General features: G+C 39.0%; 1 protein-coding gene across 1 annotated transcript; it reads left to right on the forward strand.

Moving 5' to 3' along the window:
- Nucleotides 1–4,630: 4,630 nt before the first annotated feature.
- LOC141613527 (uncharacterized) lies at nucleotides 4,631–5,290 on the forward strand. The gene has a single exon (XM_074432266.1). It carries the CDS (start codon nucleotides 4,631–4,633, stop codon nucleotides 5,288–5,290), a length of 660 nt encoding a protein of 219 aa, XP_074288367.1.
- Nucleotides 5,291–21,408: the final 16,118 nt, after the last annotated feature.

Consider the following 21,408-nt stretch of genomic DNA (forward strand, 5'->3'; position numbering starts at 1 on the left):
ATGTACTTGTCCACTATTGTTCATACGTATATGTTGTATGAAGTGTGTAGTTGTAATGGATGAATTGGTTGGAAAAGATTAAGTAAGTAATTGCATAAGAATATGAAATTCATTTGTGGAACATGTGTTGTACTGATCTGGATGCTGCAGGCGGTTCATAATCAGATTTTGGGACAATGAGTGTAGGGTGTTAGGAATTAGTGTCATGTTAAGTCATGTATGAGTTTTGCAGTATTGAAAGAAAAGAACTTGAGGATATAGTATGAGTGTACGTAACAAGGGTGGATCGTGGGTTATGCGTTTGGCGATAAGAGTTCTATATAGTTTATATAGAGAGGTATGTCGTGTTGCGGTAATGTGAAAGAGTTGAAGTTTTGATTAAGCTAAGGACTTTGTGGTATAGGTTAGGTGGTGTGCCGAATGAATTGAGGTACGAGAGCTGTTTAAGTAAGAGAGCTTTGGATATAGAAATGGTTAGTGTTTAGGTATAGGCGGTTATCTGTGACATGTGGTGGTGATGAAGATAATGAGAAGATATAGCTAAGGATCTAGTTTTAGCGAGTAAATTTCAAAAAACAAAAAACCCTAGAGAGAAACCTATGACTGCGTAGAGCGATAACTCGAGGTTTGACCTTGATTTCCGTGCCCATGGCTAGGAAATCAAATCTTTAACGTCAACGAGAGATGACATTGCGTGGAAGAAGTATTCATGTAACACAAGAGGATTCTTCTAGCAAGATTTCAGAGAAGGAAACAGAGAATGTTATGGAAAATATTAATGATTCGTGCCCTAAATCTATGCAAGGAAAACCTAATGGAGAGGAAGGAGGGAAAACGAAAGACGTCAATGAACTTGTAGGAATTCCTGAACTAGTGGTTGAAACGGATACCGAGGGTGAAACGGATGATGATGGTGATGATAGTGTCCATGAGGAAGAAGAAGAAGTAGTGAAGGAAACATAGGAGGTTTTGATTACTGAAGAGGATGATACAGAAACAGAGGATGATGATATGCTCCAAATTCAGTCTGAAGACGTGGAAGAGGAGGTTATGTACTGGAATCAGGCGGTGTTATGCTATATACTAGGGGCTAATCCTCCTTGGGAGGTGATTGAAGGATTCATCAGGCGTATATGGACTAAATACAATATTGATAAAATATCCTTCATGCCAACTGGTGTATTTCTGGTAAGGTTCAAAACTGTGGAAATGAGAGACAAAGTATTACAAGCAGGGCATTTCCTTTTTGATAATAAGCCGATGATTGTTAAGGCATGGCATAAATATTTGGGAATGACAAAGGAGGATGTGAAATCAGTGCCAGCATGGGTTAGATTGCATAATCTGCCATTAAAATTCTGGGGAAAAAGCTTGTCAAAGATTTCAAGTTTAGTGGAAAAATATGTGAAAAATGATCAGGCTACAGAAGAAAGAACAAGATTGGGATTCGCCAGAGTTATGGTGGAAATGATGGTGGACCAAAAGCTTCCTGAGAGAGTATCTTTCAGGGATGAGAATGGGAAGATAGTTCAAATAGAGGTGGAATATGAATGGAGGCCTGTGAAATGTCTCAAATGCCATGGTATGGGACATGAGATGGAGAATTACAGAAGAGGAGAACTAAATAAAGAGAAGGCAGTGGTGGTTAAGCAGGTGTGGAGACCTAAACAACCTGTCACTGTGGTGAAAAGGGACCCTCCCCCACTCTCTGCAGAGAATTGGAAGCATCAGGTATCAGGTACTGCAGCAAGGAGCACTCCTAGATCATCTTTTAAAAGATTAACTATCCTACGAAGAAAACCAGTGGGTGAAGGATATAGCAACACACAATTTGGAGCACATTCCTATAAGGATATTCTATCACCTTCTAAGGATGTTGGGGCTCAAGGTAATGCACAGGTGACTCCTCAAATAAGTTTGAATCGATAGTATATGGTTTTGGAATGTTAGAGGTATGAATAGGGTAGGTAAGCAGAAGCATAATAATTTTTTCTTACAAAATAAGGGAATTGGTTTATTTGGCCTCTTGGAAACAAAAATAAAGAGTAGGGTTTATAATAAAGTAGCAACTAGTTTTCATTCTAAATGGTGCATTTCTACTAACAATGGGTATCACAATGGGGGTAGAATTTGGATCATTTGGAAACCAAGAATGTTCAGAGTTCATTTCATAGAATACAATGCTCAATATGTTCATATGAAGATTGATTCTTTGCTGGATAAGAAAGTTTTTCACTTAACTATGGTATATGCCTTTAATGGTATTCAAGAAAGGGCTCCACTTTGGGTCCAACTAAGGAGAATAGTAGGGCAGACTCAAGGACCATGGGCCATAGCAGGAGATTTTAATTGTATTTTGTCTGCAACTGAGAGGATTGGTAGGAATGCTACTGCAGCAGAAATGGATCCTTTTAGGGAGTGTTTGGAGGACTGTGAGGTAGTGGACATTGCTGCCACAGGGTCTATATATACTTGGAACAATAAGCAAAGACCAGAGGAGAGGATCTATAGCAGACTGAATAGATTTCTGATTAACAAGGAGTGGAGTGATCATTATCCTGAATTATATGCTCACTTCTTGCCTGAAGGCCTATTTGATCACTCTCCCTGTTTGATTGGGAGTACTCAGAGAACTCAGAGAAAGAGAAACTTTAAGTACTTTAATATGTGGGGTGGCTCCAAGGGTTTCAAAGAGATTGTGAGGCATGTCTGGCATCAGCAGATAAGGGGTACTCCTATGTACAGTTTGGTTAACAAGCTAAAATGCCTAAAACCAAATCTGCTTCAGCTGAACAGAGAAGGCTTCAGTGATATTGAACAAGCCACTGGAATTTGTCAGAAGAAAGTGGAGAGTTTACAGAGACAGCTGGGGCAAGATCCAATAAACAATGCCTTGATACAGCAGGAATATGAGGCAGTACAGGAGCTAAAATGTCTTACCATGGCCAGAGATAGCTTTCTACTTCAGAAAGCTAAGTGTTTATGGACTAAGGAGGGAGATGCAAACAGTGCGTTTTTCCACAACTCTATTAAGAAGAGAAGAAATCAAAATAAGGTGATCATGATTGAAGATATGAATGGGATGCTTTGTGACACTCCTGACCAGGTAAAGGCTGCATTTCTTGAATACTATCGGCATCTTCTGGGATCTAGCCAAAAGACTAAGAAGATTCATAGGAAAATTATTGATCAAGGCCCTAAATGCAATGAGGATCAGTATACTGTGTTGCTAAGACCTGTCTCTGAAGAAGAGGTGAAGGAGGCTATGTTTGGCATTCCTGATATTAAATCCCCAGGGCCTGATGGGTATACCAGTAAATTCTTTAAAGATGCTTGGGGGGAAGTAGGTAAGGAGGTAATTCAAGCTGTTCAGGATTTCTTTACTCATGGAAAGCTTTTAAAACAGCTGAATGCTACCAGTTTTACCTTGATTCCTAAATGTGATAGGCCTTGGACAGTGATGCAATTTCGTCCCATAGCATGCTGTAATGTTATCTATAAGGTAATATCCAAACTGTTGTGCTCTAGACTGGCAGAGGTCCTACCCTAGCTTGTTGATAAGAACCAGGGGGCTTTTATCCAACATAGGAGCATCCAGGAAAATATATTGATCTGTCAGGACCTAATCAGACTCTATGAAAGACCATCTCCCTCCCCCAGATGTATGTTTAAAATAGACTTACAGAAAGCTTATGACACAGTGGAATGGGAGTTTGTGGATAAGCTTATGCAGATGTTGAAGTTACCTGAGGGTTTCAGAAGCAAAGTTATGCAGTGTATAACTACTGCTTCTTTCTCCTTATCCCTAAATGGTGAGATGTTTGGCTTTTTCCAGGGGAAGAGGGGATTGAGGCAAGGGGATCCCCTTTCACCCTTGATTTTTACTCTTTGTATGGATTACTTGACAAGGACCCTCAAATATGCATCAAGTAACATTGACTTTGGCTTTCACCCTTTGTGCAAACAAATGAGAATAACTAACCTGATGTTTGCTGATGATGTGCTGATGTTCAGTAAGGGAGATGCAGCTTCAATGATGTTACTTTTGAGATCCTTCTCTACCTTCTCTAAAGCTACTGGACTTAGGGTTAGCCCTGCTAAGTCATGTGCCTATTTTGGTGGAGTTAATGATCAGCTGAAGCAAGAGATCCTGCAGGTATCTGATTTTACAGAAGGTAGTTTGCCATTCAGGTATTTGGGAATGCCCATTCAAACTACTAGACTGTTGAAGAAGGACTGTGATTGTTTGGTAGAGAAGATTTGTGCCAGGATACATGGATATGGTGCACGAAAATTCTCTTATGCAGGCAGATTGGTGATAGTTCAATCAGTTCTGAAAACCTTATGTGGATACTGGGCTTCACTGTTTGTGCTTCCAAAAGGAGTTATTTGCAAAACTGAGGCTTTATGTAGAAATTTCCTCTGGGAAGGTGGAACTGAGTACAAAAGAGCTCCCTTAGTTGCCTGGGAAAAAATTTGCAGGCCAAAAGCAGAAGGAGGACTGGGGTTAAGGGATTTGGAAACCTGCAACAAAGCATTAGTTGCTAAGCTGGTTAACTGGGTGATGGAGAAAAAGGATACAATCTGGGTTCATTGGGTGTAATGCAACTATCTCAGGGGGCAGCAATGGATGGACTATCCTCCTAGTCCCAATTCTAGCTGGGTGTGGAGGAGAATTTGCAGGGTTAAACATGAAATAGCCCCTGGATATACTGATGGGATATGGCACCAACAGGAGGGGTTCTCCTCTGCTAGATGCTATGACTGGTTGAAGGGGCAGGCTCCAAAAATGATGTGGGAGAGGGTAGTCTGCACTGGCTGGAGCTTTCCCAAGCACAACTTCCTGGGGTGGTTGTGGGCGCATGAGGTATTGCAAACAAAAAGTAAACTGCTGCACTATGGGGTGGTAGATGAAGATACCTGTCAGCTCTGTGGAATGGGGAGTGAAAATCAGGAGCATCTGTTTTTTGACTTTCCATACAACAGACAGGTTATACAGCAGGTTAAGCAGTACAGTGGGATGGATATTCCTGCAACAAATGCTCTGGAATGGTGTGTGCACAGGCAAGGGTCTAGATTGCAAAAGGAGGTGCAGTATGCTATGGTGGTTTGTGTAGTGTATGTGCTATGGCAGCAGCATAATAATCGCAGACAAGAGATGGTTTTAGTTCGTCTTGAATGGATTGCAAAAAGAATTTTGAATGAAATGAAAGCTAGAGTAAGGGAGAGGGATAAGAATCATTTAAGAATTTTTGATATGGAATGGTTAGAGAGCAAGAATCTTATGTAATATGATCATATGAGCATTGTACACTGATACCTTTTATTTAATATACTTACCTTTCACCAAAAAAAAAATAGTATTAGCGAGTTACGAGGACGTATAACTTATCTTAAGAGGAGTAGGATGCGGCAAAGAGAGTTTTATGGTTGTAGATGTTGTAGTAGATTTGGAAGTTTGAGTCTCAGTGGAGAATAAAGGATAGATTTGTATTGTGGTTGATTTTGTTAAAAGGCCATGGCCGTGCTTGTAATAGTGTGATGTCTAGGAGAGCGAGAATATTTTAATAGTGTTGACAGTTGGATGATTATGATTATGAGTTCGATAGTTTTGGCAGTTCGATGATAATGTTTATAAGTGTGAATAAACTTCGAGGACGAAGTTCCTTTTAAGGGTGGTAGAATGTAACATTCCGTTTGATGTTTATGAGTGTCTTGATATTGGATTTTCTACTGGATAATATGTTAGTGAAACGGAGCTAGCGGCGTTTGTGGAGGGTAGTTGCTAGTGTATGGAGTTAGTGTCGAGAGAGGCTATAATGTGGTGGATATGGTATCGTGAGTCATGTTGTGGGGGTAGACATAGTTGGTGGAGTTGGTGTTGGGAGTTCATGTTTGATGGGTTGGAGTTTTATTTTGAGTTCTTATTTGCATTGTTATGTCTTGATCGAGTCAGTATGTTTTGTTTTTGTTTATGGTTTGAACTTCGGGGACGAAGTTCTTTTTAAGGAGGGAAGACTGTAATACTACGGTTTTATGAGTCTTTGGGGACTCTATCGAGTGGGGCTTACTCTGTCGAGTAAGTAGCTTTTTACGCAAAACAGTAGTCTCCCTGTAGGGTACTCGATCGAGTAAGGGGCACTCGATCGAGTAAGTGCCTTACTCGATCGAGTAAGCGAGTTTACGGGCTGAGTTTTGACGGGTTTGTTAATGATGCGATATTGGTATATAAAGACGTCCGTCACTTTTCTTAAATCTTTTTATCATTCTAAAAACCTAAACTGGGAGAAGGAAGTTACGTAAGTTGATTCATCGCATCATTAGCAAATACCCAAGGCTAGGAGAGTCAGATCATCTTGTTCTTTACGCCGTTGTGATCCTTGTGTCGAGGGTAAGTTCCTTATACCTTTTATGTTGGATTTCGTTGAGTTCCTTTAAAACCCTAATTGGGTGATTTTGGGGGTTTTGGGTGATTTATGTCAATGTGGTTGTGATTGTATGTATGTATGTATAGGAGGAGGATTCGTTGAGGAGGAATTCTGAATTAGCTGCTTAGATCATCTATGGTGATTGCTTTTCCAGGTAGGGTTTCCCTACTCAGTATTAGTTACATAGTGTGTGGTGATGGTGGTTGTGATTAATGATTGATTGTATTGTTAAGTTGTTAGACGGTCGTTGTTTTCATACTGTTGATTGGTTGGTATCTGTCTGTGATCTTCCGGGCGTGTCACTGGCTGAGTGGAGGCACTTGCGGGAGTGGCTTCACGCCCTTGGTTCGCCCTCTGTGGAACCCGCCACAGGAGGGGATGTGCACATTAAGGAAACTTGGGTTTATCGCTCAATGGTGATGAGCGGGGATTTGGTGGGTACGGTTGCGGTCCCCCACTGGCGGTGTGGAGTACTTGTTGCGATGGGTACTCTGGCAGGACTACACACTTTAGTGTGTATTCAGTTGTGTGGGGATTGGAGATAGAGACTGGAGATTGGTTTGAGCTGTTTGAGATGTTTGTGTTCCTGTTTCATTGTGGCTATTGTTTTTGTGTAATTAGTACTGACCCCGTTTAAATGTTTTAAAAACTGTGGTGATCCATTCGGGGATGGTGAGCAATTATTGAGCAGGTATGATGGTCGGTCCGCTTTGAGCTTAGATTTCGGTTACTTGTCGTTAGGAGCACCTAGACCAAAACAATATTTATAACTTCACAAACAACTCTACTATTAGTAAAGAGGCAAGTAAAGGTCGGATCCCAAGGGACGGGTATTGATGTAGGATTTTCGATTGCAAGTAGTGGTGTCTAGGGGTGTCACAATTTGGATTGAGATAAGAAGATCACTAAACTAAATAACAATAAAAGTAAACAAGAAAGATGACTAAAATGAGATGTAAAGAATTGATTAAAACCACTAGGGTGTCATGGGTTCATAGGGGATTCATGGGAATTGATCATACAAACATATTCTCAAATTATAAGCAAGCAATTATTGTTGTGATAGGATCGAGTTGGTTTATATCTTACAATCCTAGGAAGGTTTGGGTCCCGGAGCCGAATCGATTAGATTGTACAACACCTACAAGTCGACTTAATCCTCCCTACTCAACTATATGCATGGTCTAATGAGACTCGAGTTGGTTTATATCTTACAAGTCTCATTGAAAAGGTAAGTGATGGGTAAAAAATGCAAGGATTCATAGCCTCGCATTTCATCAAACATAACATGTGCATAAGTTGAGATCACAACAAACAAGCAAATAAATTATGTGAACATATTAGATTAAGCATGAATCATTCCCAATGTTGGTTTCCCCTAATTCCCCATTAACCCTAGTTAAGGAAACTACTCACTCATTATCAAGTTTAACATGTTAACAAGGTTGTCAATCATATCAACAAAGCAAAACATGATGAATAAGTAAAGATGATTAATAATAATTAAAAAGGGATTAAGAGAATTATACCTAATGATGATTCCAAAATAATAAGCAAAGAATAATAGAAGTACTTGATGAATGATTGGAAGGTTGTCAATCCTCCAAATAAACCCAAATAATCTTCAATTACCCAAAATAAAGGATGAACAATAGAGAAATTAAGGAAATGAGATTTGTATTAATACTTGATTAAAAGTTGATTACAAGATTAAAGAGAGATTAGAATAATATAGACTACACTAAATATTGATAAGAAGAACATGATAATCTAATTAGTATAATGGGGTATTTATAATGGGGATTAGGTGCACAAATTAGGGTTACTAAGGGCTTAAATGGCGATTAAGTCCTTAAGAAAAGTTGAGGAAATGCTTATCTCGAAGAAAGATGCGAGTCTCCTTTTTTCTAGTCTTTCGAAAATATGCGCATCCCGAGTAGAACAAGAAGAAGCCGGGCTGTACTGGAGAACAATCCGAGCGTCCAAAGGATCGGGACGAGCGGATTCTGGAGGTGGTGGACGAGCGGCTTGGTGTGTGGGACGAGCAGATTGTGGAGCTCTTGGACGAGCGGCCTGGTGCTGGGACGCTCGGATTGTGGCTTTCGACGAGCGGCCCGATGCTGGGACGTGCGGATTCCAGTTCAGTGAGCTTTTTCTTCTTTCCTTCTTTTCTTCTTTCAACAATCTTCCGGGATTTTGTCAGGGATGCAAGGATCTTCTTCATCATTGCCCATCTACTATATTATTTACAAAGGCCTTCTAGTCTTGTCTTTACTTTGATGCTTGGTCATTAGATTCGATCAATTTAGCTCTATTTTGCCACGAAAATGCAAGGTTTGCACTCCTCTCCTACCAACGGAACAAAACCTCAAAGAATATGCAAAACAAAGGACTAAAGATAGTAAATGACCCAAATATGCACTAAAAAGCATAAGAACGAGGCTAATTCGGGGACTAAATATGCTCAAATATTGGTCACATCAAATATCCCCAAACCGAACCTTTGCTCGTCCCGAGTAAAGAGGTGACAAAACTAGGACCCTTATTTAACCTACTAATATAGCCGATATGAGACAATTAGCGGGTCTCACTCCGCCCCTTCAACTCATAACAAGACAACCATGAGGTAGGATGCCTTCTTGCAAGGCAAGGTGGGTCTTGCCAAAATGGCGACACATCCAATCATTAAGGCACACAAAATCAAGTAATGGATGCATCTACAAAAGGAATAGCCACTTTCCTCATCTAAGTGGCGGAAATTATCTAGAGAGGAAGTAATTCAAGGGTACACACTCCCTCATAGATATGGTTTCTTCAAACTACTAAGCCTAGAAGGATACCAATAAATCACCTCCAAGTTGTGTCAAGCTAGGGTACCTTTGTCCTTAATCGTTAAATGCTTTTGTCAAGAATAGACTCCCTATGGTGTTAGAAACAATGGAGGAACGCGGAATTCCCCTTCTTGCCTAGACAAGAAGAAGGGTCGTCCCCTCTCTACCATGCACAAAAATGGATATGATGGATAAAGGGATCAATAGGATTTGAGTTTCATTTGGGAGTTTGCTTTTGTTGTTGCTTTCCCCCTAATTTCTTGTGGCATTTAACATTTGAGAACACTTTCTTTTTGCCATTTCTTTTGATGTTTGGCATTTCAATACTTGACAACTTTCAACTTTTGCATTTTCTTTTGAACATTTTCAAAGTCACCCCAATTAGTAACGAGGGTGTCTTATATTTGAAGCATTAGGAGTCTATTTTTGCTCCTCTTTTCATTTGATGCAATTTGCAAACTTTTTGACTTTTCATTTCATTTCTTGAACTCAAATTTTGAACAATTTTTGTGCCCATTCCCTTTTTGATGACAAAATTGTGGTAGAATATGGATGATGGTTGCATGGTTTCAAGGGTCACCTTGGAATAAACGGTAGCCAAGGAGTTATCACACCACAAGGTACTCTTGACTAGGGCTTAATCCATGGGTCAAAGGATACTAGCATGACACATCCTAGGGTGTTTTACAAGTATTCTAACAAGCAAAGTCTTAAGTAGAAAAAGTATCTACTAGGGCCTATGTACACTTGTCAAGCTTCCCAAATAGATGGTTTCACAAAAATTTTCTAACATGCACACTACATGCCATGATGCAACTAACATTTATACATCCTAATGCATATGCTTCTACCAACTAATATGCCAAATAATCTAAATGCAAGTCCTAAATTCACATTGTTTATACCGCATCAATCAAAATAAAGCCACATAGTCATTAACATAGAGAGGAAAAAGGAGATTGGAAAGATCATACCATGCGGTCTTCAATATCCTCATGTCTCGGATGTGGCGTAGTCAATCAATGTGAAAAAGGATGAACAAACACAATATATACAAAACAATATATATATACAAGACTACACTATAAAGGAAATGAGCATGTTTTTGGATTTTCAATTTTTCAATTTTTTTTTTGGGTTTTTCGAAATTTTTTTTTTGATTTTTTTTGGATTTTGTATAAAAGTCAAGTTAGAATTTCCCATACCCACCCTAGTATGGGCATTGTACTCAATGGCCAATACGATGGGAAATTATGCAATGAAAATGCATGATTTTTAAACTAAATGCAAACTATACTAAACTACACTACATGATGCATGTGTTTTTGTTATGGCGGAGAGCATAATTTAGATTAGCTCCCGATGCATATGCATGGACTTCCCCAAACCAAAATAGACATTATTTCTAATGTCAAGAATTTAGGGGGAGTTCATGCACATGGAATGCAATTCATGAAACTAAAATTTGTCATTTTGGATTTTTCTAGTTGTGAACAATAAAAATGAACACCTTAATGTTGCTAAGGTGTTAGTCCTCCAATGTTGCTAGGAATCCTCAAACATAAAACAAATATGGTACAACAAATTATCAAAACATCAAATTCTTTTAATGAAAATTAAAGAGAGGGGATAAAGGAGACTTCACTTAAGCCTTGACGGGTGCCTCTTGCCCACTCCATCTAGCTATGAAGTGATCTCTAGAGCAGGCCCGACTTTAGGCATGTGCAAGCGGTGCAGCCGCACAGGGCCTCCGATTTTAAGGGGCCCAATCTCATGACATAGCTGTAGATGATAATAATTAATTTAGCGCATTTTGCTAGTGTAATACTCATCGTGACTCACTGGTAGGAGGTGTGCTATATATTATGTGAGGTCTAGTGTTCGATTCTTGGCTCATGTTACATTTTGTTAAATTTTACACAATAAAGGTAATATTGAATTAAATTTTCAACAAAACAAAGCTACGGGGAATCGAACCTGGGTCTTCCAGCTTTTATATTAATTATCTAACCACTATGCCACTTCATTATTAGTGGTGATTGGAAAGGCATTCGTTGTTATATATTCAATTTTTATAGAAATGAGAAATAAGCTAATTATAAAAAAAAATCCTCTTTTAAGGTGCGTTTTTTAATTTTTTTTTCCCAATTTTTTTTTATAAAAATGGTACGGGGCCTCTCTTGAAGATTTCGCACAGGGCCCCCAAAACTACAGAGACGGCCCTGCTCTAGAGGTCGCAATCATCTCCCTCTAAGTCACTATCCCAAGCTTCTTTGGATGCATCACTCGTATTGAAGTCCATGAACTCATCTCCCTCACTATTGAGCTCCACCGTATCTCCACCACAAGACTTATCACTCCCTTCGTTTTCTTGCCCATTTGCTCCTTCATTGGCTCTTGCCGAGTTTGGGAAGAGAATGTCCATTTGAGCCCAAGAGGGAAACATTCCCTCCTCGCTAATATTCCTTTGTTGAACCAAACGGTGGAATTGTGGGTATAGAGCATAGTAGCTATCCACGGCGGCCTCATATTGACGGAGATGCATGTCTTGGAAAATCCCCGTCATAAAATCGTCTCGAGGAAGGATGAAGGGGTTAGGGTGATTGTAAGGTTGATATTGAAAAGGGTAGGGAGGTATCTTGATCTTTTCATTTTGTTGTTGTTGTTGGTTTGGAGGTGATGCTTGGTTTGCTTGGTTCGGGTTTGTGGGGATGAGGTATGACGAGATTGGGGATAGAGGGCCCCTCCTTGGTGAAATTCTCGGTAAACCGTTCATTGGCAAGTATATAGGATTGCTCCCTTTTGTTATCCATATGATTCTCTTATCAAAACCCTCGTGAGTTATCCAATGATGTTGCACAAGAATTAGCTCCTCATTTATCCTTGTATTTCCCGGAAAGGGGGTGTACTCATTGTTCTCATTGAACCTTGGATTGAAGTGTTTCGCGAGTCTTGTAATGAGTCTTCCATTGATGATATGCTTCATCCCATCGTTGTCCCCATTTCAAAACTTAGCCTATTTCTCAAGGAGTACAAGTGGTGCATTGAAATGATATCCACTTCTTCCTTGGATCTCAAGATATGATTCCATGAATACGAGATCAAGCTCATTCACAATTGCCGGGTCTCGGCGTGCGAGGATAGTTCCGGATAAGAACCGGTAAGTGAGCCTTAGAATAGGGTTTTGGATGTGAAATGACAAACATTCCTTGATATACAAAAAGTCTCGACCGGTCATGGCTCTCCACAATGGTGCCACACTATACTTCTTTGGTCTTGATGTTCGGGTAGGCGAAACATCCAAACCGAGCACATTTGCAAACTCAACAAGAGTCATCATCCTTGTTGCATTTTCCAATCAAAACTCTATGCAAATCGTTTTGTTCAAAGTTGTGATCTTTAAGAAACTTAAGAACTCAAGAACAAGAGGTCGGTAGGTTTGCTCATGTAGGTGAAACAAGGTAGAAAGACCGAACAACTCAAAAAGGGCTTCCGTTTGATGGTATATTCCAAGCTTTCTTAATGTTTTATGGCATAGAAATTTGGTAGGAAGAATATTCTTACCAAGTAGTCGGTGAAAGACAAGCCTTTGAACATCGTTTACAAACTCAATGTTGGAGAAATCGTCTAGCTTGGTGAGATCCACAATCTCTTCATGTTCCCTCCTTAGAGTTTTGATGTGAGAAGTAGATGAACTTCCTCTCACTCTTGGTCTCCTTCTTTCCCTAGATAAAGATCCTCTTGGTCCCATTCTTGGATTTTTAGATTTGGAGATTGATTTGTTGAAGTATGGAGATGCTCTTTGTGAATTAGATCTTGCTTTTGAATCTTTTTGAAACCCTAGAATTTGGGGGTTTTTGTTTTTGTGGGGTGAATGAGTGCTTGAGATATGCTTTGGAGTCATAAGAGAGGGGATTTTATATTATAAGTGGAAGGAAGGATGAGGTGTCACAAATTGTGTGGTTTAAGTCGTGAAAATCTGGAATAAAAGATGCAGGGAGACAACGGATTCGACATTGGGACGCTCGAATTTCCGGGCCTTAGGACGAGCGGATTCCTTACGGGACGCTCAGATTCCTTTACAGCGAGGAATGCCAGAAATTAATGCTAATGAGACGAGCGGATTCCCGATGCGACGGGCGTCCAGATCAAGACGAGCGGATTAGCACTAGAGACGCTCGGATTTTGGATCAGAACAAAACAGTTGCTTGTCACCACTCGTAGGACGAGCGGATTTACAGTCGGACGCTCAGATTCCTTGCTTGGACGGGCGTCTTCATCACGGGACGCTCGGATTTCTCCTGCTTTTCCTTCTCTTCGATAGAAATGTTTCTCCACAATGAAAACTAGTTCCTTCATTCATTAAAATGATTAGTGACCCTCCCTCACTTACTCTCATGGCAAGAATCATGTTTATGATAAAAACGAAATTAAATTAAAAGTATAAGTAAGAAGGGTTAGTATATTTACAAGTGGTGGTTTAGGGAGGACTCCACCAAACTCTCCTTTTGATGATTTCTTCAAGGATGAGGAGGACCGAGGTAGGTGACCTCGACCTCTCCAATGAATGGTCCCTCATAATATGGCTTCAATCTTTGGCCATTGACCTTGAATTTGCTTCCATCCTCCGATTTGATCTCAAAGTCTCCATACTTCCCTACCTCGGTGATCACATAAGGACTCATCCATCTAGAGTTCAACTTCTCGGAAAAGAGTCGATATCGGGAATTGAATAAAAGGACTTTATCTCCTTTGTGCAAGGCTTTTTGCTTGATTCTCTTGTCTTGAAGCAACCTTGTCCTTTCCTTGTAAATCTTGGCATTCTCATAAGATTGTAGTCAGAATTCTTCCAACTCTTGAATTTGTATCATCCTCTTTTGACCGCTTAATTTGAGATCAAGGTTGAGAGCTTTAATTACCCAAAAAGCTTTGTACTCTAACTCAATTGGCAAGTGACATGCCTTCCCATAGACAAGTTTGTAAGGGGAAGCTCCTATGGGGGTCTTATAGGCCGTCCTATAAGCCCAAAGAGAGTCATCAAACTTCATGCTCTAATCCTTACGAGTCTTGTTTACAACTTTCTCAAGAATTTTCTTGATCTCTCTATTTGAAACTTCAACTTGACCGCTTGTTTGAGGATGGTATCCTAAACCGGTTCTATGTTGAACACCATATTTGGTCAAAAGGGATGTGAGCTTCTTTTCGTGAAAATGCGTTCCTCCATCACTGATGATTGCTCTAGGGACTCCGAATCTTGGGAAGATTATTTTATTAAAGAGCTTAGTGACCGTTTTTGCATCATCGGTTGGGGTGGCAATTGCCTCCACCCATTTTGAGACGTAGTCTACGGCCACAAGGATATATTTGTTCCCTTTGGATGTCACGAACGGCCCTTGGTAGTCGATCCCCCAAACGTCGAAGATCTCCACCTCTAGTATTCCCCTTTGTGGCATTTCATTCCTCCAAGAGATATTCCCCGTCCTTTGACAAGCATCACAATGAAGGATGAATTCCCTTGCATCTTGGAACATCGTAGGCTAAAAGAAGCCCGATTGAAGAATTTTTGCAATGGTTCTCCTTGCTCCATGGTGTCCACCGTAAGGGGATGAGTGACACCCTTCCAATACTCCTTGAATTTCCCATTGAGGGATGCACCTTCGGTAGAGCCCATCACTACACTCCTTGTAAAGATATGGGTCATCCAAAAAGTACCTCTTTACTTCTAATAAGAACCTCTTCCTTTGGTTGTAGTTTAAGTTTGAAGGGAGTACTCTTCCAACAATATAGTTGGCATAATCGGAAAACCATGGGGTGATATGTCTCTCAAGTTGTGTTTGAATAGCCATTAAGATATCATCGGGGAAAGAGTCATTGATCGGTGTTTCTCCTTCTTCATCATGAAACCGGATTCTTGACAAGTGATCCGCCACTACATTCTCGGCTCCTTTCTTATCTCTTATTTCCAAGTCGAATTCTTGAAGAAGTAAAATCCATCTCAACAACCTTGGTTTTGCCTCTTTCTTTATCAAGAGATGTCGAAGAGCACGGTGATCTGAAAAGACAATCACTTTGGATCCAAGTAAATAGGAACAAAATTTGTTCAAAGCATAGACAATGGCAAGGAGCTCTTTCTCGGTGGTATCATAGTTCACTTGGGAAGAATCAAGAGTCTTGCTTATATAGTAGATAGCATGTAAAGCCCTTCCTACCCGTTGGCCAAGAACCGCTCCAACGGCGTAGTTACTAGCATCACACATAATCTCGAACGGTAGTTCCCAATTCGGTGGTTGAATGATCGGTGCCGAGATTAGTGCTTCCTTAATTCTATTAAAGGCTTCAACATACTCATTAGTGAAATGGAATTGAGCATCTTTAAGTAAGAGTTGAGTGAGGGGTTTCGCGAGTTTTGAGAAATCTTTTATAAAACGGCGATAAAAACTCGCGTGACCGAGAAAACTTCTCACCCCTCTAACATTCACGGGAGGTGGGAGTTTCTCTATCACCTCAACCTTAGCTTTATCGACCTCAATGCCCTTTTCCGAGATTAAATGACCCAAAACAATTCCTTCATTGACCATGAAGTGACACTTTTCCCAATTTAAAACGAGACTAACATCTTCACATTTTTGCAATACAAGAGAAAGATTATGCAAGCATGAGTTAAAGTCTTTTCCATAAACGCTAAAATCATCCATAAAAACTTCCATTATGGTCTCTAGGTAGTCAGAGAAGACACTCATCATGCATCTTTGGAAAGTAGCGGGGGCATTACACAAGCCAAAAGGCATTCTCCTATATGCAAAAGTACCATAAGGGCATGTGAAGGTGGTCTTGTGTTGGTCATCCGAGTGTATAGGGATTTGGAAGAATCCCGAATACCCGTCAAGGTAGAAAAATAACTTGTTGGAGGCTAGCGTCTCAAGCATTTGGTCAATGAATGGTAGGGGGAAATGATCTTTTCTTGTCGCGAAATTCAATTTTCGATAGTCAATACACATACGCCAACCGGTGATCTTCCTTGTGGGTATTAGCTCATTCTTTTCATTTGTCACTACCGTGGTACCTCCTTTCTTAGGTACCACTTGAACGGGGCTAACCCACAAAGAGTCCGATATGGGATATATGATTCCCGCATCAAGTAATTTCATAACCTCTCCTTTAACAACTTCTTGCATGTGGAGGTTTAATCTCCTTTGAGATTGGATGGTAAGTCTATGGTCTTCCTCTAGATTAATTCTATGCATACAAAAGTTGGGACTTATCCCCTTAAGGTCATCTAGACTATAACCTATAGCCTTTACATGTTGTTTCAACACATCAAGCAATTTTCCCAATTGGTTTTCATCAAGTTTGTCATTAACAATCACGGGTTTGGTCTTAGATTCATCAAGATAAGCATATTTCAAATTTGGGGGAAGGGGTTTTAAAGTTAGAACTTGTACCTCACTTTCCTCCATTGAAGGTTCATTGAGAACTTGCTCCATTTCCATTAGACACTCCATTCACATGGCATACTCAACTTGTTCTTCAAGCTCACTAATCTCATCATACTCAAATTCCATGACAAATTCTTCTTGCTCTTCGATTTGTATGATGTCTTCTATGATTGCTTGCTCTTGTTCCATGGGTTGATATGCTTCCACAAGGATGTTATGTACTAATTCAGATTGCTCATGAGTAAGTTCTTTGTTAGCCAGAGCGGCCTCAAGAAGATCTACCTCCAACTCCCAATGCATATTTTTGGCCTCACTTGCTTCCAAGGCTTCCAATGCTTGCATGGGGTCTTTAAAGAAAGGTACACTCAAGTGGTCCTCAACAAAACAATCTATAATATCCATCTTGCAAAATATCGAACAACTTAAAAATAATTAGAACAAACTTTGAGGAGTTTTACTTCCCCAAGGCAAAGAAATACACAACTAATAACAATCAAAGAAAATCAAATCAAGTTAACACCGTCCCCGGCAACGACGCCATTTTTGGTCGGTCCGCTTTGAGCTTAGATTTCGGTTACTTGTCGTTAGGAGCACCTAGACCAAAAAAATATTTATAACTTCACAAACTACTCTACTATTAGTAAAGAGGCAAGTAAAGGTCGGATCCCAAGGGACGGGTATTGATGTAGGATTTTCGATTGCAAGTAGTGGTGTTTAGGGGTGTCACAATTTGGGTTGAGATAAGAAGATCACTAAACTAAATAACAATAAAAGTAAACAAGCAAGATGACTAAAATGAGATGTAAACAATTGATTAAAAGCACTAGGGTGCATGTCATGGGTTCATAGGGGATTCATGGGAATTGATCATACAAACATATTCTCAAATTATAAGCAAGCAATTATTGTTGTGATAGGATTGAGTTTGTTTATATCTTACAATCCTTGGAAGGTTTGGGTCCCGGAGCTGAATCGATTAGATTGTACAACACCTACAAGTCGACTTAATCCTCCCTACTCAACTATATGCATGGTCTAATGAGACTCGAGTTGGTTTATGTCTTACAAGTCTCATTGAAAAGGTAAGTGATGGTTAAAAATGCAAGGATTCATAGGCTCGCATTTCATCAAACATAACATGTGCATAAGTTGAGATCACAACAAGCAAGCAAATAAATTATGAAAACATATTAAATTAAGCATGAATCATCCCCCATGTTGGTTTCCCCTAATTACCCATTAACCCTAGTTAAGGAAACTACTCACTCATTATAAAGTTTAACATGTTCACAAGGTTGTCAATCATATTAACAAAATAAAACATGATGAATAAGTGAAGATGATTAACAATAATTAAAAAGGGATTAAGATAATTATACCTAATGATGATTCGAAAATAATAATGCAAAGAATAATAGAAGTACTTGATGATTGAAGGAAGGTTGTCAATCTCCTAATAAACCCAAGTAATCTTCAATTACCCAAAATAAAAGATGAACAAAAGAGAAATTAGGGAAATGAGATTTGTATTAATATTTGATTAGAAGTTGATTACAAGATTAAAGAGATATTAGAATAATATAAACTACACTAAAGATTGATAAGAAGAACATGATAATCTAATTAGACTAATGGGGTATTTATAGTGGGGATTAGGTGAACAAATTAGGGTTACTAAGGGCTTAAATGACGATTAAGTCCTTAAGAAAAGTTGAGGAAATGCTCCTCTCGAAGAAAGATGCGAGTCTCCTTTTTGCTAGTCTTTCGAAAATATGCGCATCCCGAGTAGAACAAAAAGAAGCCGGGCTGTACTGGAGAACAATCCGAGCGTCCAAAGGGTCGGGACGAGCGGATTCTGGAGGTGGTGGACGAGCGGCTTGGTGTGTGGGACGAGCGGATTGTGGAGCTCTTGGACGAGCGGCCTGGTGCTGGGACGCTCGGATTGTGGCTTTGGACGAGCGGCCCGATGCTGGGACGAGCGGATTCCAGTCCAGTGAGCTTTTTCTTCTTTCCTTCTTTTCTTCTTTCAACAATCCTCCGGGATTTTGTCGGGGATGCAAGGATCTTCTTCATCATTGCCCATCTACTACATTATTTACAAAGGCCTTCTAGTCTTGTCTTTACTTTGATGCTTGGTCATTAGATTCGATCAATTTAGCTCTATTTTTCCACGAAAATGCAAGGTTTGCACTCCTCTCCTACCAAGGGAACAAAACCTCAAAGAATATGCAAAACAAAGGACTAAAGATAGTAAATGACCCAAATATGCACTAAAAAACATAGGAACGAGGCTAATTCGGGGACTAAATATGCTCAAATATTGGTCACATCATATGATATGACGCATATGGGATAGCTGGGATGAGTCATCACGTGGCAGTTAGAAGTTTTCCGCTGTGTCAGACAATGTTTTATAGTTTTGATAGTTTTATCAGTAGACCGTTTTGAGAACCTTGTATTTCAGTTTAACAGTTTTGGAGTTGACATGTAATCACTTTAAACCGTATTTACTTTTAAGTATATTTCGTTATTGTCTTATGATTACCATTGCCTCGGGTAACCGAGATGGTGACGTTTCCATAACTTAAGTGGTCCTGGTAAGGCACTTGGAGTATGGGGGTGTCACATATCATAAAAACATGTTCTCAATTATATGCAAGCACCTATTGTTGTGATGGGATCGAGTTGGTGTATAAGCATACAATCCCTAGGAAGGTTTGGGTCCCGGAGCCGAATCGATTAGATTGTAAAACACTTACAAGTCGACTTAATCCTTCCTATTCAACTATATGCATGGTCTAATGAGGCTCGAGTTGATTTATATGCTTACAAGCCTCATTGAAAAGATAGGTGATGGATAAAAAAATGCAAGGATTCATAGGCTCGCATTTCATCAAACATAACATGTGCATAAGTTGAAATCACAACAAGCAAGAAAATTAATAATGAAAGCATATTAGATTAAGCATGAATCATTCCCCATGTTTGTTTCCCATTATTCCCCATTAACCCTAGCTAGAAGACTACTCACTCATTATCAAATTCATCATGCTAATTGTTAGGATTCATTAATCTCATATGTTTACATATTCATAGTATGAAGATTTAATTTAGTCATAAAATTAAAATGGATCTTATGCATGCAAACATAAAACAAAATAGAGAAGAAATCGTCACTTCTTACATTGGTGTTTCGGATTTATTGGGCACCAACAAGATCTCCTACTTGTTAGTTCTTGAGTTTTCCAACAATGGATGAACTAAGATTCAAATTAGAATCTCTCCCAAAATTTTATACCAAGGCAACACCCTTAATAGATTTTATTAACATAAGACTAGTATTAATAAAATCCTTCCTTAAAATGACACAAATAAATTGTTATTTTGCTCTTGAAATTTCGGTTCAAGAGGGAGTAATGTGTGAGTTTATTTTTTCTCTTAAGCTTCTTCTCAAAAACTAGAGAGAATAATAATATTAGACTAGAATGAATAATGAAAATTTGAAGAGAAAACTCTTTCTTTTCACTCATGGTTGGCCGAATATTTTGGCCTTGGGTAGCATGCCCAATGCTTTTCATTTTTGCTCTTCACAAGAGACTAGGCATGTAACCCTAATTATAGGTTGATATTCTCAAGATGTTTAGCCTTGTAAGGCTATGCCCTAGGGTTATCATTGTGTTTGTTGAATAAAATAAATTAAACAACACAAACCCTTAATGCCCCTTCTAATTTTGGTTACCATGTAAAATAGTGGTCCATTTTATTTTTGTCATTTGTCAATTGTGACATAGGTGACATGTTGCATGCCATGTTACATTATAATGCATTTTTAACATATTAAAAAATCATCATATTAATAAAATATGTCACATACAAAAATAACTAGTAATTCACAATTACTTGTACCAAAATGGGTCATATGATTATAAATCACATCTACATGTGGGTAAAATAAATTATTCATTCTATTTTTAATTGTTTCATAAACAATAAATTAATCTAAGTAATAAAACAATTCGATTACTTAGACCGAATCTTATTTAATCAAATTACAATAAGAGACGTAATTTTACTCACAAAATCACTCCTCAATTTTAAGGAATTTAATTAACCCGTATCAGCATACGATTAATTAAATAATCAATTAAGAGCATTACCCTATAGGTATGACCTTAGGGGATCAACTGGTCACCACCGTCGCACGACAATAATGTCAAACTCTAGTCAGCCAATCATTACCGATATGTGTGGACCAGTTGACTAAGAAGTATTACTTTCCCTCATGTATCCTTAATATGAGAATAACATGTGATCTCAATATGATCAACAATGTGATCGCATTATTGTCAGGGACACTCCAACACTAATAAGATTGTCAATCAAACTAACAAAGCTAAACATGATGAATAAATGAAAGTAATTAACACCAATTAAACAAAGGTAAAGAGAATTATACCTATGGAGATGATCCAAATAATAAAGCAAAGAATAATAGAAGTACTTGATGATTGATGGAAGGTTGTCAATCTCCCAATAACGGCACACCGCTGCAATTTCATACCTCGCTTGTTGCTTTACACTTGTGTAAATAGAAAAGAATATCACAGAAGGATAAAAAGACAATCCATAATCCCGGAAAACGACCAAAATGAAAGAATTGACGATAAGAATTATACCCAAATGATCTTCTAATTACCCAAAATAAATGAAGAA

Source organism: Silene latifolia, chromosome 11, assembly GCF_048544455.1.
Source record: "Silene latifolia isolate original U9 population chromosome 11, ASM4854445v1, whole genome shotgun sequence".
In the NCBI taxonomy this organism is placed as follows: domain Eukaryota; kingdom Viridiplantae; phylum Streptophyta; class Magnoliopsida; order Caryophyllales; family Caryophyllaceae; genus Silene; species Silene latifolia.